Source organism: Hyperoodon ampullatus (genome assembly GCF_949752795.1).
Source record: "Hyperoodon ampullatus genome assembly, chromosome: 3".
Lineage (NCBI taxonomy): Eukaryota > Metazoa > Chordata > Mammalia > Artiodactyla > Ziphiidae > Hyperoodon > Hyperoodon ampullatus.
Window position 1 is genome coordinate 7,404,528 of NC_136916.1, and position 24,995 is coordinate 7,429,522.

At 42.3% G+C, this 24,995-nt stretch overlaps 1 protein-coding gene across 3 annotated transcripts; it reads right to left on the bottom strand.

The window, feature by feature from the left end:
- Positions 1–580: 580 nt before the first annotated feature.
- Positions 581–22,053, bottom strand: SUV39H2 (SUV39H2 histone lysine methyltransferase; the record flags this gene model as incomplete). Of its 3 annotated transcripts, none has more annotated exons than XM_079700090.1 (6): positions 581–687; positions 1,461–1,590; positions 3,304–3,450; positions 5,972–6,103; positions 19,305–19,450; positions 22,023–22,053. In XM_079700090.1, the coding sequence occupies 6 exons, from the start codon at positions 22,051–22,053 to the stop codon at positions 581–583; spliced, it is 693 nt and encodes a 230-aa protein (XP_079556216.1). The 3 variants fall into 3 exon arrangements, with proteins under 3 accessions (XP_079556216.1, XP_079556215.1, XP_079556217.1); XM_079700089.1 differs by having other exon boundaries at positions 5,432–6,103; XM_079700091.1 differs by lacking the exon at positions 22,023–22,053 and adding an exon at positions 21,191–21,261 and having other exon boundaries at positions 5,432–6,103.
- Between the last annotated feature and the right edge of the window lie 2,942 nt (positions 22,054–24,995).

Genomic DNA, 24,995 nt, shown 5'->3' on the forward strand with positions numbered 1-24,995 from the left:
ATTGCTTCAAAATATTAAATCAAGCTGTAATTAAATTTTTTTACATTTAATTTTAGACCTTAAATTTCTGTATCATTAAGATCTCAATGTTTTAATGAAAGTAGAAAATAGAGTATAATTCAGTATCACCTATTTGTCTCAAATACAAGTACAATGAGTAGTAAGTAGGTAAACAGGAATGACAATAACAAAAATAGAACTCGTATATTTGTCCAATAAGAATTAACTCTATTTCTCTAAATTCAAGGTGTATGGCAAGTCGAATATTTGATCTTAGTTGACTGTTACATCATTAGTTTAACACTTAAACACTGAAGGAGGCATTTCTCTATTCACACAGACTTCTACACAGATCTGTAAATAGTCTGAATATGTATATTTCAAATTAGTCTATGTGACCCTGTGTTCCTCTCCTTCAGAAGCATCAGTAACGCATTTGGCCAATAGTTTGAAACACGAATTGTAAATTAACATAGTGTATAATCTTGATAATATGAAAAGAGTCCCAAATACTTATTTTTTAAAAATGGTAACATTAGGAAAAAAACTATAATCATCATCAGTTCTATTTCCTGAAAATTCAGTTGAGGTAACCTCTGCAAGTCACAGCTCCACATTTGCACACAGTTCTGGCCCTCTTTTTGGCTGGGCTGTGGTCAATAGAATCTGAAGATATATCTCCAGAACCTGAATACATAGAAAAAGAAATACAGGAGAAAGAGTTAAGACAATTCATAATGAGTTTCAAATTTTCTATCAGTTGTAAATTGATAAAATCATTACAAACTGTCTTGAAAGGATGCTGTGGGCTAGTAAGAGGTAAAGTGTATGTTATTAGTCCATATTTATGAGAATGGATTTGTGAAATGATGAAACTTACTAGTAAAATCCAATATACGAGCATTCATTTCATAAATTGCTTAAGAGCCATAAAGCAAGGTCAAGTAGTAACAATACGTAAAGGGCATCATACTTAGAAAAACAAAGAAAAGAAAACACATGTTGTCACAGTAAAGCAAACAATTAAATGTTCTCTTTAAAAGCCAGATTCAGTTAGGAATGGAATAAGCTCATATGTGATTTAAATCATATTTTCAATCTTACGAATATACATCTTTTAGTAAATATTCAGAAATGTAGGCTTAAAATTTTTTAAATACAAGTAATATTGAGAAAAGATGTTATAATAAATAAGCTTCTGTATGGAAGTTGTGAAAAAAGCAGGCAGCAACATGCTGTAGAAGAAAGAGCATTACTCAGCCCAAGATCAGGCAGACCTGGATTCTAGTATTAGCTCTGTCAGATTAGCTTTGTGCCCTCAGCAAAAAGACAAACTCTTATAGCCTCATTTTTTAAAACCTTAACATTAGTTTGGTTCAGATGCTCTAAGGTCTTCTCCTATTCTGATTAGATTCTTCACACTGAGACTCCACCAAAGAAACTGTACTTGAAAATCATACCTTTCATTTGATAATCAAAAGTGAGCTCTTCTCCAGCATTTATAGTTCTCGTGGAAAATAATGCTATTCGGGGAAGACGGGTGTCGAGGTTATCAATGAAAACGTTGAACACCTGAAGATTCGGGTCACACTAAAAAGGAACATGAGAACCCACTTAAGTAAAATTGACATAAACGAGCTCTTCTACATGCTATATAAAATCTTTAATTTCCCAAAGTATTAGTTTTAAGTTCTACTAGAAATTAAGTTGCTTATTGTTTAGAGGTCTTTGAGGCATGCACATTTAAAAATACTGTGTTCCCTTACAGAAAATTTCAGACATACATAAAAGTAGAGAAAATAACATAGTAAGTCCACATATATCCACTATGCAACTTCAAAGCTTATTAACATTTCTGTCAATCTTGTTTCATCTAGTCCCAACTTCTTAATTGTTTTTGGAGAATTTTAATGCAAATGTTAGATAACATTCTCATTTCACCTGTAAATATTTTAGTAAGGTATACTTTTTTTTTGCTTGTTTCTGAAATTTTTTATTTAATATTTTTGGAGCATTTTGACAGCCGGTAACTAAAACCACAGAAGGTGCAACTGCAGATAAGGAGGGACTACTGTATCAAAAGTTTATTGAAGAGCCTAGAAAGATTCAAAATATGCCCAAGAAGAACATCTAGAAATAGAAATAGAATTATTGAAATTAAAAGTAAAACATGCTCTAGTAAGGCATATTTAAAGAACTTGAGTAACTGTTTTTAAAAAATCAAATCAGCACTGTAGAGCTCAAATTTCATATGCATGGGGTTTCATAAACTTCTGTTTGGAATTATTCAGCATTTTGAGAACTCGGCACTAAATTCTAGCATATGCAAGAAAGATCCGGTGAATCATACTAAGAAATCAAAATAACTGTTTAATTGTCCTTGAATAGAATACATCTATTTGGAGAGTATCTCAATCTTATCATTAAGAAAAAAACATTTAAGTAAACCAGAAAACAAAGGAGTCAGAAGGTCCCTGACATCTCATTACTAATCATAAACTAGTTTTTTGGTATAAAATCCATCAAAAGATTAACATGGTCTACCTCCTTATATGGTCAGCTATAGAACTTATGCTCTGAGACACATTTCCCTTGTAATCTATAAAATGGAGATAATGTCATCTGATCTATAGAATAGAGAGAATGTCAATCTCACAAGCCTAATACTATGTTATCCATCTAGCACTTAGGAGGTGTCCAGTAACTCCTAACCTCCCTTACTTTTGGAAATAGTTTTTATAGAGTATAAGATTCTGGAGTTAAGGGTCCAAGTGTATTCTAAGTTCTTTTCAAACAAGAATTAAGAAGACTAATTCATAATTTAGAAAAGTAGCCCTAAATACTTCAATACTCTAGAAATTCTTAAATTTTATAAAAACGTTAACATGTTTACATTTTAAGAGAACACAGCAATCTACCCTTCTTTAGTTGTGTATCCTAAATTTAGCTGTTAACTTCTGTAACCCATAGAGTTACGTGTTAATTCTTAAACTTTTTTACCTCTTAACGCCTCTGCTCATTAATTTCCTCCTCTATATGAGGACAATACCTATCTCATAAAGTTGTTGGAAAGTGTAAATGAAGTAACATAGGTAAAGACTCCTGCAAAATGGATGTTATTTGGTAGGCACCTCGAGGAATTTTCCTAAAACAGCAATAATACCAGGAATTAAGAGAAGAAGCCTTGTATTAAAATACTTTGGAGATAATGAAAGAGTATATAATTTAAAGACAATTATTCCTCAAGTATGGAAAATCTTTTAAAACAGTACTAATTAGTCCTGTCTATACTTTCTCTCTTACACTGTGATTCACAAAATGAGACACATTTCCGTATCGAGCTGCATCCACTGTGAATTCATCAGATTCATAGTCCAGATCAAAGAGATACGTGATTCCTTTGTTGTCATATAACTGCCCCCGTCTTTCAGCTTCTTCACTTGTGATTACCTAAAAAGAAAAAACTATAGTATATTATATAGCTATTGCTGAAGAAACACCCATCCACAAATCTATTAACATATTAATGCCTTCAAGTGCATAAAAAGAAATAAAAGTGCCATCAAAATAAACATTCACATAAACTACCCTAGAAGAGCTAGATGAACAAAGGAGGGAAATCAAAGAGAGGAGAACAGATGGTGCAAACGAAGTATGACTGTTCAAATGAGAGTGAGGACAACCCAACAATTAGCAAGCTGAAACAGTACCCAACTTCGATTCTAATTTATTGGTATGTTCAAAAAAGCTACACAACTACAGTTCTCTGTAAGACATAACAGAGTGTAAAGGACTAAATTCAGAAGTAGGTATGCTCTCAATATGCTCTGAAGGCATATTTTTCCTATAACCAATCTGTGTACAGTTACAAATGGAAATTTGTTACAAATAGAGGAGAGAAGGTACGTTAAATTTGCAGTCAACTGTTTGGAAAGTTTAATTTTGTAGAATAGGTGGTTTTCATGAACTTCTGTAGCTCACAACCATCATCTATACAGTTCTGCTCTGAAGAACACAGCCTGACCACACGCTCAGCTCAGGAAACCAAAAATGGCTCAAGTGATTCATGGTGTCAACCAAATTTAGCTGCCGCATTCATTAAACCAAAAGAAGAGAACAATCTGATTATACAAGGTCTAGTATTCTGAATAGTGATTTATAATAATCTGCCATTATCTAAAAATTTCAGGATCAAAATAGAGATGCCATTTAACCTCAGAATTCTGGATGAATACAGATAATTAAAGGTGATCCAGGGCTTCCCTGGTGGCGCAGTGGTTGAGAGTCTGCCTGCCGATGCAGGGGACACGGGTTCGTGCCCTGGTCCGGGAAGATCCCACATGCCGCGGAGCGGCTGGGCCCGTGAGCCATGGCCGCTGAGCCTGCACGCCCGGAGCCTGTGCTCCGCAACGGGAGAGGCCACAACAGTGAGGCCCGTGTACCGCAAAAAAAAAAAAAAAAAAAAAAAAAGGTGATCCAATTCCAAACAACTTTTAAAATATCTGGTTTGACAACCCCAGACATGCAGTCACACTCATACTGTTCTTAGCCGCAGCTTAGCCCACCCCTCAGTTTGAGGAAGTGCGGTGTAGGGGTGAAGTGCAGTGATTCTGGAGCCTTGGTTTTGAACCTTGGCTCTTCTCTACTGCTAAGTGACCCTGGGCGAGCTGCTTAATTTCTCTGTGCCTCAGTTTCCTGCTGTACAATAATGGAGGAAATACTACCACCTCACAGAGTTGTTGAGAGAATTTAGTAAGAGCTGAAACGTAAGGTGCTTAGAATAGTATGCTTAAAATAGTAGGTGGTAAATACTATTTTTTGTATATATGCATTATATGTATACAAATAAATGTGCTCAGGAGTTGGTATTTTAGAGAATGGTCTTTGTAGCTGAGTTACAGATGCAAAGAGTTTGGATTTTTCTTATCAGTGGATGCAATAAATGTTTTTATGTGTATTTTACTATACTTGCTCATAAAGCATTCATGTACTCTACAGTATCTTTCATGCTGATGCAAAATTGAGTTTTGCCAACTACACTTAATCATATTTGGTCAAATGGATGAAGTAAATTACAATTTCAAAGTTTCCAAGTCAGGAGGTATTTAGATCTGATATTCTTCTTAGGACTTTTGTGTAAAAATAGTGGTCATATTTTCAAAGTTGCAAATGCCAGTTTCAATGACTATGAGTGGGTGTTTGTTGAAAGGCGACGCTACTTCATTTGTCACTGCGTATAATTTTTTTGGTTCACATTCAAGTTTGTATTTCTCATGATGCCAGTGAACCCTTCCCTCAAACCTGAAGTCTGTACATATCTGCAAACGGTAACAGCAAAACGTACCAAGCGTGTTTGTTACTGAGGTAAAAGGCGGCGCCTCAAGAGCACGAGCCTCCTGCACACTGTCTGCTATGAGAGAAGCGAGCGTACCTCTCCGACATACTCCATGACAAAGCTCCTTCTCCTAATCTTCACAAGGGTCTTTACGCCCCAGCCGCAGCCATTGCTGGTCCGAAAGATGCAAAGTGAATACTGTGTGCCTTTTTGGACAATCCTGTTGGGACAATCGGGTCCACACTGACACCTTGAGTTGCATTCGTAAATGGGGGTGCCAGGTGGGATTTTAATTTGTTGATTTTTATTATAAGCCAAAAGAACTCCAGCTTCAGCAGGACAACATTTCTCAAAGAAGCAATCTGTGCATGAACAACCAAAGGTGGCTTCATTTACTAAGCTGATTCCAGGAGCTGGTTTGTATTCATTAATGTAGTAGAAGTCTGAAGGGGGGCCCTCTAAGTCCACAGTATTTTCAACAAAAATCATTCCTTTGTGATTCTTCCTTCTGTTGAGTTCGTCCTGCCATCTCTGCAGAGCTATCCTTTGTTTAGCCTTCTCTACAATGTATTCAGCAATGGCAGGTTTCAAAGCTCTGTGATTTTCTTTTAGAGTTATTGCTTTGCCTTTCTTTACCTGAGATAAATAATTATGCTTGTCATTAGAGAACTGCTGAAGCAGTAATGGGCACTTGAGATTTTGCAAAGGTTCCCAAGTATTTGTAGAATCTGGCCATCCTTTCCATTTTACAAGATAATATTCCATATCCTTAAAATATAAAAGAAAATGCAAATCAGATTATGACAGACCCAATTACTGAAAAGAATTTAATATCTTAAAGAGTAAGGTATTATCATTTTTCTTAATAAAGTTCAGAATACACAATCACAAGTTACTAGCAGATGAAATACAAATCATAAAAATAAAACTATTTTTCTTTATATTACATAAACTATGCATAGAATTTAGATGTGGCATGATGTTTGACCAGAGACAAAAAAGTCGCACCTGGAGAAAGATAAAAGTACTGAAAGTCATGAATATGTTACCAAACAGTGATCAAAGTGACACAAAAAATATTGATCTTGATCATGGAAATAAGCTGTCCCCAAATGAATAATTTATGACCCAGGTCGGTGGCTTGCTTGGCCAGCAGAGATGTAGGCATCCTCTGAGGTCTGTAATTTCATATTTTACACTGGCTATGAGGGAAGTTCTTTCTCAATGTCCTGGGCACACATCCCCTAGATTTTCTAGAGTGAACTGTCCCATACAGTCATTCCTGGCTGCATGTGGCTACGGAGCACAGGAAATGTGGCTAGTCTGAATTGAGATGTGCTCTAAGTGTAATACACACTGCACTTCAACAACTCAGCACAAAAAAATAACGCAAAATATTTGTTAATTAAAAAAAATATTTCTTAATGTGCAAATATCGATTACACGTTGAAATAATATTTGGGGTTAAATTAAATGTATTACTGAAAGCAATTTCACCGGCTTCTTTCCATTTTGTTTAACATGGTTACAAGAAAATTTAAAATTATAGTTGTCCTTCGGTATTCACCAGAGGATTGGTTCCAGGATCCCTCTCAGAACCCAAAATCCACGGATGCTCATGTCTCATATGTAAAATGGCACAGTATTTGCATATAATCTACTCATATACTTTAAATCATCTCTAGATTACTTACAATATCTAATATAATGTGAATGCTATATAAATCGTTGCCAACACATGGCAAATTCAAGTTCTGCTTTGGAACTTTCTGGAGTTTTTTTCTTTTGCAAGTATTTTCTATCCGGGGTTAGCTGAATCCTGGGGTGTAGAACCCGGGGATGCATAGGGCCGACTGTATACATATGTAGCTTGTACTATATTTCTATTGAACAGCACAATTCCAGAGAGTTCTTACCTTAGAGTCGCCCACGGCTGGATTAGGTGGCAGGCCCTCAAGGCACCAAAGATCAAATATTTTGACTTATCCCTCAGACTGCTGCTGGCCACCATGGTATCTGAAATCTTGCCTTCCCACCCCGGTGACTGGCTACGTTTTCTTCCCTTGAAGCCAGGCAATGCTATGTTAAGTTTCTCTTAAAAAAGGTAGTCTAGTGTATGTAAGAAAAAAATTTTTCAAGTAAAGTCTCTCAATTTTGTCTTTGTTCTCTGGAATAGTGAACATATATCCACGAGCGCTAGGGTAAAACGCCTTCTGAAATATGAAAGTGATTAAACCGCATTCTATGGTTTTTAGTTCTTTTAATTCATAGATATTGATAAAAACTTAACTGGGATACATTTGCTTTTCCCTGAAATTTTTAATAAAGGTTTTATTATAAAGTAAGGATGTTTTACTAGTCATAGTTTATTAATGCCAAGTGACCTGGCAGGTCTAGGAAATGTGGTATAAGCCACACTGTGGAGGCACCATTGGGTAAGGAGAACTGAGGCAGCTTTGCAGGAGGTCACCTGACTAGTGAGAGTGCTTATCTTCATCTCGATGTTTTATTATATTCTACCCAATAAGCAGTAATGCTTGTTAATTAAAAGACCTCTGCTTCTTTGTGAAAATGGTCAAAGTATGTTTTGTTAAAAAAAGTGGCTCAATTATGGTGTGAGCATATGCACAAAAACTGTACTTCTATGAAAATATATACTATGATTCCAGGAAAAAAAAAGCCTAGACATATATTGAAGTGTCAGTCATACTGGCTCACTAAACGTAACATGGATTTCTCCCTCCTGAGGTGACTACTGCAATTTGGGACTGCTGCTGGCAGATCTATGCTCAGTAATAATGAGACCCACTTGGCAGTATCTAACATTACCGATTCCCCTTAATTATGAAAGTTAAAAATGTTTCTGAGGGCTTCCCTGGTGGCGCAGTGGTTGGGAGTCCGCCTGCCGCTGCAGGGGACACGGATTCGTGCCCCGGACCGGGGGGATCCCACGGGCCGCGGAGCGGCTGGGCCCGTGAGCCATGGCCGCTGGGCCTGCGCGTCCGGAGCCTGTGCTCCGCAACGGGAGAGGCCGCAGCGGTGAGAGGCCCGCGTACAGCAAAAAAAAAGAAAAAAAAAAAAAAAGTTTCTGATTCCAGAATAAAGCAATGCAACCCTGGTCTTTTTTTTTTTTTTTTTTTTTTTTTTTACCTGCTGCAGTTTTTCCTACCATAGCCCTGGGTTATACCAAAGTTACCAGCAAACAATGAAAGAAACAAATGGTGGCTTCAAGTCAGATGATTAAACTAAATTATCATTCAGCAAAACTAAAAACACTATGCCACTGTAGTCAACTTCCAAAATAATATATTGTTTTACGATGAGTCACTTGCAAGTTTTGTACGTTAATCACATTGTACCTACCTAATTTACGGATGGTAAAGATGCTTCGAAAACCTAAGTGCTACAGAAATATTAGTAACATTTTATTTCCACTTTGTAGACTCCTTTTATTTTATAAGCCTTGTTTTACTTTTAAAATCCAAAAAAGATCTTTACATTTTGAAAAATAAGATAATTTTATACAGAAAAATCAGTTTGACTTAACAAATTCAATTACTTCAATACCGCAAAATTTCAAAAATTTAGTCAAAAATTTCTTAAGTCTCATAGGATGTCAGTATCTTATTCAGATATGCAATCAACTCTTGATTACCTATAGAAATGGAGTGGCGTCATAAAAATGATCTGTTAATCATTCCTGTGTAATTTGGAATGCATCTTATTAATTTTTTTCTTCAAGACATTTTCCCCACTATGTTTAGCTTAGGTTAAATTCATTCAAATATTTTAGTATCTATTATGAGCATATGAAAGTTTGGTCACTAGAGGGTGTGATGAGATGCAAGGTAATACTAGCCTTTAGGAGCAAAATCTCGCTGGGAAAGGAAGGCAACAGTATGTAAAATAAGTAGCAGTGCAAGGTGGTACAATTTTAAATGCCAAAACAAATAAGACAATAGATACCACTAAAATACACAGAGGGAAATCAATATAGGTCAATGAGAAAAAGGCACAGAGGAAGTAGAACAAACTACACTGTGAAAGACGGATAGCATTTGTTGGGTAGGGCACAGGGCAGGCAGGATGAAAACACAAGCAGAAGCTTGGAGCTAAGATTTGCATGAAGTATCCAGAAAACAGTGAAGAGATGGACTTAGCCAGCTTTAAAGTTTAGAACACTGAAGCGAGAGGTAAAACGGTAACGGCAAGGCAAGAGCAAATTTCGGACAGCTTTGAGCACCTGACTTTATCGTAGAGGCCAATGGTTTTTACAATTCTTAGAAACCATGGTGTTTCTGTGGGGAGCTTCATTCCATGTAAATACATTTAATTCCATCTTGTCTACTAGGAACTGCACTTACACAATGCAGACACTCAGGGCTCTGTCTTTGGCCCCTTTTCACACTAAACAAGTGTTCATCTCTTTTGAGAATCCGAAGAAAGCTACAGACCTTCCCCTATCAAAAGTCACATGTATGATACAATGGGTAAATTCAGGATATGTGGATTCCAGACTAAGAATTCTTGCTCCAAATGTTCTCTCTGGGCAAAACCTCTTCACTCCACTGGTTTTAACGGTAGGCTGATTCTCCCAAAATTTTAGCTGCAACCCCAGACAGTCAACAGCCTACTGGATGTCTGTCCCACAGGTTCTTAATCAATCTATCCACAAGGCACTCGCCACGGTTGTTCCTGAACGGTTTCTCTCTGTATTCCCCATCAATGGCAGCGTCACCCCCATCTACCTAGTCACAGAAGTCGCAAAGCAGGTCAATCTCACCTCTTCCTTCCTCTCAACCCAGCCCATCACCAAGTGTCTCCGTATGCTTCTTCTGGCCCACCTCTTTCGCCAGAACCCCGTTCCCGCAAGCCTTCAGCCTTGCCGGGATTAGGACGCTGATCTCCTGCCGGTGTCCCTGCCCCCAGGCTGACAGCACTCCACTCTGCCCTTCTCGACTAACCTGCAGTTTTCTCATAAAAACAAAAAATCCACAGTGCCAGCCATTCTGTTATTTTCTTGCTTAAAAATTTTAATGGCTCGCCCACTGCCTAAAGAATTAAGCTCAAGCTTCCTATTATAACAAAGATCCTTCTTGACTGGGTCCCTGATGCCTCCCTGACTCAATGTTCCAATATGGCCCCATGCACACACCACCCTCCAGCCACAATGAACTGCTGTTTGTAACTGAACACGCCAGGCCTTTGCATACTTTTCTGTTGCTTTGTTCACACAGCTATTTCTAATTAGAATGTCTTCTTCCATGTGTCTACTGAACACTTATTTCAGTCTCATCTTTTATGTGTAGAAAAACCTACTCATCTTTAAAACTCGGCTCAAATGTCATCTCTCCCGTGACGTCTTCCCTGCCTCTGATTACTGCCAACTCGTGTTCCCATTTCTAATCTAAACTATAAGCCATCTGTGGGGAAGGAAAGAATCTTATTCTTTGCAGCCCCAGAACCAAGCACAATTCCCTACTATATCCCAGCCTTTGACTAAATGTTTCTGAATGTATAACGAAAAATACGACTACCAACACGTATGCAATATAAAAATCACAACAGTAACGACTTGAATCCTTAAAAGAAATGCAGGCTGTTCAACTTAACCTGGAGATAGCAATTCATGGTTTTTCAATATTTGTTCTGTCATCTGCTCTCTGTAGCCAGTAAGTGGTAGCGAGCACAAACCCTTTAAAATACATCTATGTGGGGGCACAAAAAACAACAACAACAAAAATCTGCCTTCCCATTAGCTATTTTTCCCCTGCAAGTTTTGAAGTAATCACAGTATTCACTATTAGTGGTAGAACAGCCTGAATCTGATTATGAAAATCCCAGTGTTCCATGAGAACACAGTTTGAGAACTATTACGGTCAATGGAAAGTCACTAGATTTCCATACCAGCAACCGACACAGGGTAGGAATTTTGGGGCCTGGGTTAGAGGCCCAAGACTGACACAAATGAGCAGCATGACCTTGGAGAAGTCCCTCTTGGAGCTCTGCTTTCCTGGTCTCTAAGATTCAGGTTTTAGTGTAATGATTTCTGTTATTCCAGTTCTTAACGAATCACTCTTAAGTGCAATCAGTCTTTTAGGAGTATGACTCTATTGTTAAAGGTGGATATTCTGTTAGTATGTGGTAGTATGTGGCCATGCAGTACAGTGGTAGTCCTAGAGACATAGAATGGTCTGGACACTTTAAGGAATCAAAGCTTTGAGTAGTATTTCTTTAATATTTGATTCCTAGGGGAGAAGCCCCACCGATGTGCATGGGGCTCGCTCTTCACTGACAAGGTGAGGATGTTAATGAAGAGCACCCCGTTTTGTCAGAAGTGTCTGTGTATGAAAAGGGGTGACATGGCAAGAACATGGCACAGGAAAACCACACAGCAGTGAGACCACCACTGGTCTCACTCAAAGGAACAGCCTTTGAGTTCCCCTGGGCCCGACATGAGCTCATCACGGTAACCACCCGGCTGTTCCCCCAGCTAGCGTTCTCTCCACTTCCCGAGCTGGCTATTCCAGACCTCCTCCACTTCCCTCAGGGGTCCCTATCCCACCGCCTCCCCCGTTATTTTCAGCAGCACGTGACCCTGAGCGTGGAGCTAGACAAGAAGGGGGCCACAGACACAAGAGGAGAGAGGCCCTTCCTCCGTCAGTCACTCCCGTCTCCTGTCTCTTCGGTCTCTTGCTCTCTCCTGGTCCTCACTAGCATCTGAATCTCCCTTAGTTTTTTTTTTAATTAATTGATTATTAATTTATTTATTTATGCATGCATGCATGCGTGCATGCCTGCGGTACGCGGGCCTCTCACTGCTGTGGCCTCTCCCGTTGCGGAGCACAGGCTCCGGACGCGCAGGCTCAGCGGCCATGGCTCACGGGCCCAGCCGTTCCGCGGCATGTGGGATCCTCCCGGACCGGGGCACGAACCCGTGTCCCCTGAATCGGCAGGCGGACTCTCAACCACTGAGCCACCAGGGAAGCCCCTCCCTTATTTTTTAAAGGCAAAATTAAACTAAACCTCCTTTGAGATATAAATGCTTGAATAAGTAAGGGATCTCGAAAAGATATGATAAATTACTAAAAGTTCAGAGCTTGGAGACTAAGGTATAGTCTCAGTATAAGATGCTTTATAACACTCAGTTTTTAAAATCATAGTATCTACTCGGATTTTGTTTTAAATTAAAAATTGTGAACACCCTTAGACCCTACATAGCCCTTCTTCAAAGCTAGAGTGCTTGAAAGAGGCGCCCATGCCACCTGACCCTACTTTCTCACCTCCAACTAATTCTTTAATCCATTCTATTTCGGCTTCTTCTACCCATAGCCCAGAAACGCTCTAAGGGTGTCAATGACCCGTCCATTGCTCGATCCAGAGGGAGCTTTACACTCCTCTGACCCACTGGGTATGACTCTACCTTGCTGACATCATCTCCTCCTCAGGCTGCTGTGTTTGCTCTCCTGATTTTCCTCCTACCGCTCCTGCCAGTTTTCCTCAGTCGCTGTGACGGTTCTTCCTGTGAGTACCACTCACTGCTCCTCAGTCCTGGCTCTTCACCCGTTTTCTTTACCTGGATCACTGCAATGGCCTCTCATCCTTTCAATCCACTCACGGCGCAACAGCCAGAGTAATATTTTCAACACACCTCTCTCCCTGTGTCACTCCCCCTGCTCAAAAGTACAAAGTATTTCCCTATTGCCCTTAAGAGAGAGTCCAAAAGTCCCTTCCTGGCCTACACGGAGACGCACTTTCTGGGGCCCGCCCCATCCTTCCAGCCTCTTTTCAATCCCTCTATGGTCCACTCACACTGCAGATTCCTTGAAGGAGTCAGGCTCTCTTCTGACTCAAGACCCTCCCCCATTATCTTTTCACCCTTTAGTACTAAGTTTAAACATCAGTTCCTCACAGACACCTGCCTCCTCTCTCCAAGAGGAGCCAGAGTCTTCTGTTACATTAGCCTCACCTCAACTATGATTAGGTCCTTTGTACAACGATATTTAAGGTTTTTCGACTCTCACTGGAAGATAAACCCCAGGACATCAGGGACCACACCTGTGTGTCATTCTCTGCTGAGACTGCTAGTGCCCCGTGCGTGACATGGTAGATGGCAGAAGACTGGAGAAGCATCTGCAGAGTTCATGAAGGGGTAACTGTACCCAGTCCCGGGGCTTCAGTCCCCATCTTCTTGCCAATTGCTTCAAGAACAATGCTTCCACTTAGTTCGCACTCTTGATTTGGAGCCACATTTCCAACTAGCTGCTGGGCGTCTTACACTTAAATGTTCTCAACCTTCTTCTCCAACTTGAGTCTAGTCCTCCTATCCTCATCCTCCTTAAGCCTTATCTTCTTATATTCCTGGGTCTTGGTGAACAGTCTTACTATCCACACCATGGCAAGCTTTCCTAGATGTGGACCCCTCACTGCTGGATCCCCAGCCAACCCCCTGACCACTAAACCACAGACTTAAATTTTACATCCGCTGTAATTCAAGAAATCACCGACTTATCTTCATCGTTACTGTTACTACTTTAGTTCGAGCACCATCTCTTCTTGCCCAGATTACTGCAACAGCCTTCCAGAAGGTGTGAGTTATACACGTCCTTCCCCTTCCTGCCCATCCACGCTCCTCACTGCAGAGAGAGAACTCTCTGAGCTGCACATCTGATAGAGTCACTCTTCTCAGAACCGTTCCGATGACCCCCCACTGCTGCAGGACGGCTGGAGTTCCTCTGCTGGTCTCCCCCTTCCAGATCCTACCACCCCATTCTCTATGTTAAGGCCTGAAGGAAAGCCTCTCCTCATCACATCAGGCCCCAGCTGGATATCACCTTTTCTGGGAAGCCTTCTCTGCCAGCCCAGGCATACCTCTCACGGATCACATCATGCTGTCTGCCCTAGCGCTTGTTATACTATTGCACTGGGGGATTTACTCGTCACTCTTTTCCACGGGGCTGTGAGCTCCTTAAGGTCAGGGGACAGTTTCTCATGAGCCTTTATTTTCCCACTGCCTAACGCAGTACCTGACACACAGAGAAACTCAAACGTTTATTGAGTGAGACGACAGAAAGGTGAAACAGGAGACATTAGTCAATAAATTGCTGCTATAATTTAAGCGTGAAGCTATGAAGGTCTAGTCTAATAGTGACGGTGAGGACTGGAGAAATCACTGACGCAAAACCCAATTCAATTCATCAACCATGAACTAAATACCCATTATGTACTAGGGGCTATAGTAAGACATAGTCCTGGCCCTCAAATTGTTGACAGTTCAGCAGGTATGAAACAAAGCTACAAAATGTGAACAGCTCTAGAACAATGACAAGAACAGTGCTTTATAAGTCCTGAATATAAAGCAATTAATTTTGCTAGAGGTGGGGAAGGGAAGAAAGCTCTACGGCTGGTGGTAACCTTTCAGTTGAACTTTGCAGGCCATGCAGATTTTGCAAGGAGAGAAGGGAAACAATATATCAAAGAGAGAACTGGATGAGAAACGCAAAAGGGCACAAAGGTGCATGATGTGTTCAGGTATTGGAATATAAGCTATGCTTGCTTTTTAGTTAAATTCTCAACGCTTAGAAGAGTGCTTAGCTCTTAGCAGATACTCAGTAAACCTTAGCTACGGGGAAGAATTTACAAGTATATCAATGTGGTAAGGAAGTAGGAAATGCTACAAGAGAACACACAAGGAGGATATGTTACAAGTAGGGTATGTCACAAGCTGGAAAGGGGGCTGGTGGCCAGATGATAACAGCCTTAGTCCAAAGGGTCTCAGCTTAGACTGGCAGACACCAGGGAGCCACTTAAAGGGCTAAAGGAAAGTCCTAATGCAATCAGAGCTGTGTTTCAGAAACAACTGTAATAGCTTTGAAGGAGATGGTACTGAGACAGTGTCTTTCATGAGCTAAATGGAGGGGAACATATAAGAAAAGGATAGGGCTTCCCTGGGGGCGCAGTGGTTGAGAGTCCGCCTGCCGATGCAGGGGACGCGGGTTCGTGCCCCAGTCCGGGAGGATCCCACATGCCGCGGAGCGGCTGGGCCCCTGAGCCATGGCCGCTGAGCCTGCGCGTCCGGAGCCTGTGCTCCACCACAATGGGAGAGGCCACAACAGTGAGAGGCCCGTGTACCGCAAAAAAACAAAACAAAACAAAACAAAAAAGAAAAGGATAGGGTGTTAAGATCTTTCACCTGCCCTGAACATGAGAGACAGACCGACAGACAGACAGAAAAGGTAGAGGTACGTTCAAGTACTACTGGCTTACAGATTCAGTTATCTGTGCGAGGCAGGATAAGAAGTGAGGAATATAAGTGGGTTGTAGGAGGACATAAGTGTGCAAAGCGTGCTTATTCCAAAGCAAGGAACCGAAAGGAGAAGGATGAAGGAGAAACTAGTAGCAAAAGTTACCCAAAGTGAACTATAATACTCAGAATTCTGTAGCATAAGAAAGAAAATTGGCAGCTCCTTCAATGTAAGCACAGACTCCTTGGTAACTTACTCTGTCAAAGTATAACAGGAATGAACAGGAAAAGACAGAGAGGTAGAGGCCACATAGTCTGATGACCTATTAGATTTAGAGGGGAGGGAGGAAGGAGGAATGTAAAACGTATGAAATGATAAGGTTAGGTAACTGGGAGTATTATGATTCTGTCAAACTAGGTAGGGAACACTAGATCAGGATGAAGCTTAGAGGGAGGAAGATGGGTGCAGGTTTGAATATGCTGAATGTGGTACCTGTAGGGTGTCCAGCTTGAAATGAAGCTCAGAAAGAAGTCAATGCCTCACAAAGATCTGAGGGTCATGAGGCAAAGAGACAGATATAAGTAGAAACCACTGGGAAAGAGGTCATCTACAGAGCAGCTTCAAGGTGATAAGGGGGCCAAGGACAGAGCCTTGGAGATTATGTATGAACACTCCAGAAGCACAGGTAAGAGACCGTAAAGGAGATTCAGGAAGAACAGTTAGAAAAACTGGTGGCGAAAAGAAGTGGAGATAGAGGTGAGGAACAATGATGACAGTACACACCTCTACGGCATGACCACCACAGGTCAGTCCCCGCTCACACTAACCCCACGAGACGGTGCTGTAATGCCCCTCACCCTGTACGGGAAGCAGCGAAGGAAAGAGAACCTACGTAACGTGCTGAAGGTCACGCAACGAGTACATGGTAGAGACAGAATGTGAACCAGCACCTAGGCCGCCTCTCCAAGACACGAGTTTCAGAGAAGAAAAGAGGAGCCAACGGTGTTAGGTGTTGCAAAGTGGCACAGTAAGAGCTGAGGTCCTCGAGTTTGGCCTTGAGGAGGCCACTGACAGCCGTCAATCAGAACAGAGAGGGTTAAAAAGTCAGTAACAAGTGGAAAGGCAAGCTACAGCAGAAATTTTTTTGCAAACTGTGTATCTGATAAGGGTCTATCTAGAATACACAAAGAACTATTACAACTCAGTATAAAAAGACAAACAGCCCAATTTTAAAAAAACAGGTAAAGGATCTGAATAGACAGTTCTCCAGAGAAGATATACAAATGGCTATAAGCAGCGGTCCCCAACCTCTTTGGCACCAGGGACCGGTTCTGTGTAAGACAATGTTTCCATGGATTGGGGTGGGGGGCGGGGGGAGGACGGTTCAGGCGGTGCCGCGAGCGATGGGAGCGGCAGGTGAAGCCTTGCGCACTCCCCGGCCGCTCACCTCCTGCTGTGCGGCCTGGTTCCTAACAGGCTGCGGACCGATAGTTATACGCACTTGAGAAGACGCTCAGCATCATTAGCCATGAGAGAAATGCAAATCAAACCCATGAGACACTCCATACCCACAAGGACAACTATCATCAAAAAGTCAGTAACAACAAGTATTGGTGAAGATGTAGAAATTGAAACCCTCATACGCTGCTGGTGGGAATGTAAAATGGTGCGGTCACTTTGCAAAACAGTTTGACAGTTGCTCAAATGGTTACACACAGAGGTACCATATAACCCAGCAATTCAACTCCTAGGTATATATCCAAGAGAAATGAAAACATGCCCACACAAAGACTTGTACATGAATGTTTATAACAGCATTACTTATAATAGCCCCCAAACAGGAACAACCCAAATGTCCATCAAGCGATGAATGGATAAATTAAATGTGATATATCCATACAATGGAATATTTGGCAATAAAAAAGAATGAAGTATTGATACGTGCTACAGCATGAATGAACCTTGAAAACATTATGCTAAATGCAGGAAGCCAATCATAAAGGATCACATAAATATTGTACGATTCCATTTATATGAAATGTCCAAATAGGTAAATCTATTGAGACAGAAAGTAGATTAGTGGTCGCCTAGGGTTAGCAGGGAAAAGAGATGGGGAGGTTTGGGGGGTGATGGCTAAGCAGTATGGGGTTCTTTTTAGGGTAATGAAAATGTGCTACCATCTCCACAACAAGTTTTAGAATAATTCTGAGAGGGTACAAAAAGCTTTGAATTAATTCTACAGTTTAAATTGGTGAATTGTAGGGTATGTGAATTATATGTCAATAAAGCCGTTTTTAAAAAGTTAATAGGAAATGAAGTAGAAAGAAAAGACAGGAAATGCTTGAGTGGGGAGGGAAGACCTAAGAAAGATTTCAGAAGGTTAAGGAAGATCTGAATAGGTTTATTGATTAAGATAAAGCAGTGGAAAAACAGTGCTTGATGCAAAAAAGACATCAGAGATTAAGCAAAGTCCTAAAGGGAATGGGTAGGAAGAAAAAAAGAAAAATGGTGACACCTCTGAAAGAATGAACAAAGATACAGATCCCTGGTGTGAAGGTCACTTGAGAGTTCATCCTTGAAGGATCCAGTGAGGCAGGAGTCTGCAGCTGAATATGAGAGGGTGAGGGATAGAGTCGGAAGTCCAGAAAAGTAATAAAATTTGGGGAAACTGATGACAGAAATGGAAGAAGCAAGCAAACGATAAAAAGCTTGTCAAGTAGAACTGAGCAGTGCAAGAATAGAAATAATATGTAAGTGTGATTATATGACACCTGTGGCTAGACTGGTCAGGCCAGGGTTTATAAACTGAATTGGCAGATGACAGGGTTGTTTTGGGGTTGAAGGCTGCTGAGAGTGTAGGTGAAATGCTTCATCGTAAAATCCCACTGAGTGGGGAAGTCAGTGATACCAAAAGAAGATGGATGTTTCAAAGGAAGAATCGGATTTAATGACTGAATCCACGTGGAGCATGAAAAAGAAGGAAAACAAAGAGTTTAACAGGATTCCTGATTCATTCATCTGCAAGAATGGACAGATTAATTAATTGAAACAGAGTTCTTGTAGAGGACGTAGGCTACAGAAAGGTGAATTACTCAAAAATATATTGTAAGGTTTAGATTGAAAGAGCTTCTTGAAGAACAACCCTGTAGAGGAACAGAAACAAAGTGAGGCCCAGAGAAGTTAAATAACTTTGCTGAAGTCATGAGGTTCTAGACGAAGCCTAGAAATGGCTGTGAACTCCAGGCCATTCTACTGCACAACAGAACCTCACTACTAGCAGGAGTTTGACAGGATGGCAGGAAATACAAACGGTGATGCTTCTTGAGGAGATTCAGTACCGCTACAATTGGCTTGAATTTTTAGGTTCGTCTCAGGTGATAGTGGGGAAACATGATTCAGGAGCACAATGAATGGCAGGAGAAGCCAATCTCAGATACAACATTTGCTCTGGTAAAATCCACCTGGAGATAATCAAGAGTTGGATGTAGAATGATATTGATATGAGCACCTTGAAATATTCTAATATAAGAACATTTTATGCTTCAAAAACCTCTCAATGTTATTTGGCAAAACAGATGATAGGACATAACTTTATTATGGCCAAGAATTTTAACCATTAAGAAGAGTTCTGCTTACTTTTAAGGTTCTTTTTATGTCACAGAAATATGAAATACTGAATTGAAGTCTGATTAGGTCTCTTTTAAGGGTCTAGATATTTGCCTTACCTTTACTACCTTGTAGTCACACAAGTATTCCACCTCATAATTGTTTAGATTCCTTTTGGTGATTCCAATCGATTTACATGTGAGCTTTTCTTTTCTACATAATTCCTGAAGAGTATCAAGTGAAACTAGGCAAGGCACACACCAAGCTACAATAAGAAAATAGAATTCTTTACTAGTGAAATAGCTACTCAATTAAAATAAAACAAAACAAAAAACCAAAAGAAAAAAAAAAGGGGAAAACTCAAGACCTCTATATCCCCACCCTTCAACTGGCAATTTTATAAGACTAAAAATTCATATGACAAGAAACCATGTACACATCTTTAAAAAGTTAACCATTAAAGAACTCTTTTGGTAAATTGATCTTCCTGGATTTTCTCATGGGTCTCTACCCTACATGTTTAACTGATGTCAATTTCTAGTAGGCCCCCTGAACAAAATGTTTCATGTCTATAAGCTTGCATAAGATTACATATAGATGCAAAAGTCGAAATAATATTTTTGACTTTTTCATTGTATTCTACACAGAATTGCCCATTTAATAAAATGTAGATCTCAAGGACACACTCATTATTGTTAGAAATACATCTTAAATATATTTTAAAATAATCTTACATTGTTAAAAAGTAACAATGTAAGATTCTTAGTTGAACAATAAGAACTGAAATCTAACTGAAATCTAATTCTATAGTTACATACGCATACATCACATGGCCTACTTTTCCCATTTTGGAAGGTTGCATAAAATTTCAACTCCGATTTTGCCCATGCTGCAATGTATTATTATCAAGGTCAATAAACCCAGGAGTTAAAACAAAACAACGGAGAGTATATTGAGTTTTGTTACTACTCATTTCCTGTATTGCTTTCAAAGCCAAGAATGACAATACAGAGAGTATTCAATTTACATAATCCACACACCAAGCTTGAAGGAAATCAGCCGTCCTCATGATCAACCTCGTAGAAGCCAGTAACTAACTCTGCTGCGGAAGATTTTACCCTCAAATTCCTGTAAACAGTACGCTACCCTACTGCATTTAAAGTATATTAACACAAACTGGTATTTAGAAACAGGTCGTGAACCTGGCTTTAGGGCTAGCGCTAGTAGAAGCACCAGAAAGGATCAAGAGGCCCTCTGGCCCAGCCTCCGCCAGGCCACTGAGCCGCATGATTTTAGGGAGGTTTCCATCTTTCTGGGTTTCAGCTTCGCTGAAAAAAATGGCAGGGTTGTTGTAAACTGGGATTACCAAACAAAATTTATCAGTAAACGCAGGCTTTACTTGGTAGCTCTCCAAGGTAGTGGTGATAATCTTTTGCGTTGGAGGTAATTTCCAGGGAAGAGAGAACAGCTGGTCTTCCTATAATCTCCCCTCGTCCTCCCCACCTCACACCAGGATTTCACGGTCAGAAACCCTGAAGTACGATTTCCACACGCGCCCCCAACCCCTTCCAAAGAAGGACGCATGATTCTAGACCAAGATTTTCCCCCAAAATATCTGGGGGGAAAGTCTGCTGGTTTTGGAGTGGTGGTTTGGGGGGAGGAGAGGGGCAGAATAGAAACGACCCCTTAAGTCCCTTCTATTGAAATCGCCTCGGGATGTGTTGTGTAAAAGGTAACCTCATTATGCGGATCACATGCAGAGGAGGTTCCTCTGGACTATCTACCCAACGTGGATTTGTCTGCCGTTCCTACCATTTTCACCCAGTCCGAGTAACACGAGGATTCAAGACGCGACCCTCCACGGAAATGCTGTTTTGGGGGATAAGAAAACTTGGAACATAAAAAACTGCAAACCCTCCGCCCCCCGCGGCAGAAAAAGAATTCATTGGTAAGATTAAACATTTCATGACCACCACGAAAACTTGACACTAGTTCCAACACTAACCCCTAGCGGAGGAAAAGTTGGGGGGGTGATGAATTCATAATCCACGCAGAGAGGCGCAGCGCTGGAAAATACCTTTCAATTCTAGAAGGCAGCGAAAGTTCCCGTCCTTCAGCGCGCGCACAAACACACGTTCGGCACCGAATTCTTCGGCGTCCACATAAATACCTCGCAAGTTACGGGAGGGGAAGGGAGGGGGGGAAACCGATTCCCGTAAGCCAGGCGCTGCCGCCGCCAGTACCCACTCACTGGGGTTCTCTGCAACGGGGAACCGCCCCTCCCGGTGCGTCCGCATCGGGGTGCATCCTCACTTATTTCCTCGCTTAGCCTTCACACCTCTGCCCCGACCTCTCTCCGCTCCTCTGACACTGAGGTCACACTCACCCCACGGGGTCCTCCCGCTCCCCAGTTCCGAAGCCAGCCCGACCGCAAACGTCCCGCTCAAACCACCACAAAGGAGTCGCGCCCCCAGCGTGCCCACGGACCTCGAGCCGCGCCGGGGCCGCCCGGACGCCCCCGCACGGCTGCCCCGCGGGAAGGGCGCTCGGGCGCGGCGGGCGGCGGGGGCCGGGCCGCGCGGGCCGGGCCGCGCGGGGGTCGGGCGCGGGAGGGGACTGAGGGCAGCGGGCGGGCCGAGCCGCGAGGAGGGTCAGGGGCCGGGGGCAGGGAGGAGCCCGCGGCGCGCGTCTGGGGGCCGCGGTGTCAGTGGCGCGGGAGGCGGCGTCTCGCCGCGTCGCGCTCCGGCCGGCCCGCGCGTCCCGGCCCCGCTTCCCGGGCCTCGGGAGTTTGCTCGGCGGACGGGGGACAGTGCGGGGCGCCGCTCTCCAGCCCTCACCTCCTCGCGCCTCGGCCCCGGCCGCCGCCATCTTGAGGAGCTTTCATTCAAACTGGCGCGGTCTGACCGGATAGCTCAGCTGGCCCGACGCCCCGCCCCAGCCCGGCCCGCGCGGAACTCGGGGGCCAGGGCGGGGGACTAACCCGCGAGGCGTCCTGACGTCAGCGGAGGCCGACACAGCCGCGGCGGCGAGTGCGCCTGCGCCCCAAGTCTCCTCCGGGCGCTCGGAGGGGCGGGGCGCGGGGGCGGGGAGCGCTCGCCTAGGTGAAGGGCCACCTGCCCTGGCCTGGCTGGCTTAGCGCCCGATTCAGGGTACCGACGTTAGGCCTTCCCACGCTTGTTAGTTCTTCTACACGGGCGCTACGTGTACGTTGTACAAAATTGCAAACGCAGAGCGGAGCTATGCGGTGCAGAGTACGTTTCGCTCTCATACCTGCTCCTCAGCCACCTGAGCCCAACAGGCCATTGTTACGTTTCCGTCCACCCTACGCCCCTAGATCACAGGTTCTCAAAATTGGCTGCACGTTGGGATCACTTGCAGGTTTTGTTTTTTGGTTTCACTCTCGGAGATTTGATAGGAATGGGGTGCAACCGGGACGTTGGAATTTTTTAAAGCTCCCCAGGTGATTCTAAGTGTGTAATCTGAAACCACTGTTCTAGATCAGTGCTTCTCACACTTGAATGGGCAGAGGAGTCTGGGCGTCTGGTTAACATGCAGGTTCGAATTAGGTAGGTCTGGACTGGGACCTGAGGTTCTGCGTTTCTGACGACCTTCCAGGCTACGTTCCAAACCGGTAGCCGGGCTGCCGGACGCCCAGGTCCTCTCACCCGGGCCCACACCGGTCTCCACCCCCCAGCCCGCCCCCATCCAGTCGTCGCACCGCATCCATGGTGATTGTTCTAAACAATCTGAGGCAGAAGTCTGCCAAGAGTAAATTGCGAAAGTTCGGTAGAAAGCCGTTTGACGTCTACCAAGGATTTTTAAAAGAAATTTGTGTAAAATACAAAAATATTTTAAAGCATCCAGTGTAAGTTTGACATGTTGGAAATAAACACAGAACATTAAAGGAATTAATTTGTTTTGATTACGTTATGAAATAGTGTCTAGTCATTAAAAAAGATGTTTATGAAGCCTTTGGTGTCATGGAGAAGTGTTTAACAAAACTTCTTAAGCAAAACATATAAAAACAAGCTGTAAAACATACAGAGTTTCAACTATGTAAGGAAATGTATAGGAAGATAGATAATAAGATCTCTGGGAAGTGGTTTCCTTGTTGACTTCTTGTTTTTACATATTTTCTATGAGCATTTTATTACCTTGATAATAAGGAATAAAAAGTCCTCCAACCCTATTACATGGAAGGCCCTTTTTGATTGGTGGTTCCTGCCCACTTCTCAAGCCTCATTGCTCATCATCTCCTCCTGTTCTAATTCGTAACTTCCTCGAGTATTCATTTCCCTGCTCCTTGTCTGCAGGACTTTGGTCAAACCTGTTCTCTCTGCCTAGAAAATGCCTACTTTCCCCATCTGTGCTAGGATTACTCCTACAGACCCTTTAAGACTTGGACAGAGCCTCACCTTCAGCCAAGCCTCTTTCTGGGGCTTCTCCCCCCACCCCCGAATGTACTCTCTGCTCTTCCTGTGTGTTCTTACACCTAGGAAGGAGAGCAACCATCCTCACCAACTGCCCTCCTGGTTTTCCCCCCACCTCATTGGCCACTCTTCACTCCCCCTTTTGGCTCCCTTTCCTCTATCCAACCTAAATGTTGGGGTTCCTCAAGGCTTGGCCTTGAGACATTTCTCTTATGTTTTTTTCCTAAGTGACTGCCTCAATTCCCATGAACTTAAATATCTTTATGGTTAAGATTCCCAACTTTTTGTGTCCAGCCCTGACCTCTACTCCGAATTCCAGACTTGAATATCCACGGTGTCTAGCTGACACATCCACTTAGGTGTTAAACAAACATCTCAAACTGAACACACCCCGTATTTACCTGAGATAAGTTCCAAGACCCCCAGTGGATGCCTGAAACCACAAATAGTACTGAAGCCTATATATACTATGGTTTTTCCTATACATACATGCCTATGATAAAGTTTATTTTACCAATTAGGCACAGTAAGGGATTAACAACAATAACTAATAATAGTAGAACAGTTATACTGTAATGAAAGTTATGTGAATGTGGTCTCTCTCAAAATATCTTGTATGACAACTCACTGTGTTCGTAACTTTTGCAGTTTGAGGTGTGACAGCAAAACTAGCACAAATTTCTTTTTCCTATTTGTTTTTACCGAAGATGGTGGCAACCTCAGCATATGACTTTTTCCCTTTCCTTACTAAGTCGAGAACTTTCACCCTTTCACTTAAAGGAAGTACTTTATGGATTCTCTTTGGCATATATGAATTGCCAGCATCACTCCTCGTGTGCTTTGGGGTCATTGTTAAGTAAGATAAGGGTGACCTGAACACAAGCACTGTGATACTGTGACAGTCAATCTGATAACCCTGACGGCTACTAAATGACTAAGGGGCGAGATACGTTGGACAAAGGGACGATTCATGTCCCAGGTCGGCCAAGATGTCATCACGCTACTCAGAACAGTGTGCAATTTAAAACTTATTGATCATTTCTGGAATTTTCCATTTCATATTCACAGACCAAGGTTGACTGTGGGTGACCGAAACCTTGGAAAGTGAAGCCTTGGGTAAGAGGGGACTAACTGTACTCATAAGAGTACCCTTGATTTTTGCCTCCTGACCTGGTCTTTTCCACACTAGGCCCATGAACCATCTCATCTCCATACACTGGCACCAGCTGCTCAGGTGTTCAACAAGTAAATCTAGTTGTCACTTCCTATCCTCATTCTCCAAATTAATTCCATTAGCAAGTCGGGTCAGTGCCAGGTCCAAAATACACCTTGATTCTGCCCCTTTTCTCTATCACTACTGCTTGGTACAGGCTGTCATTT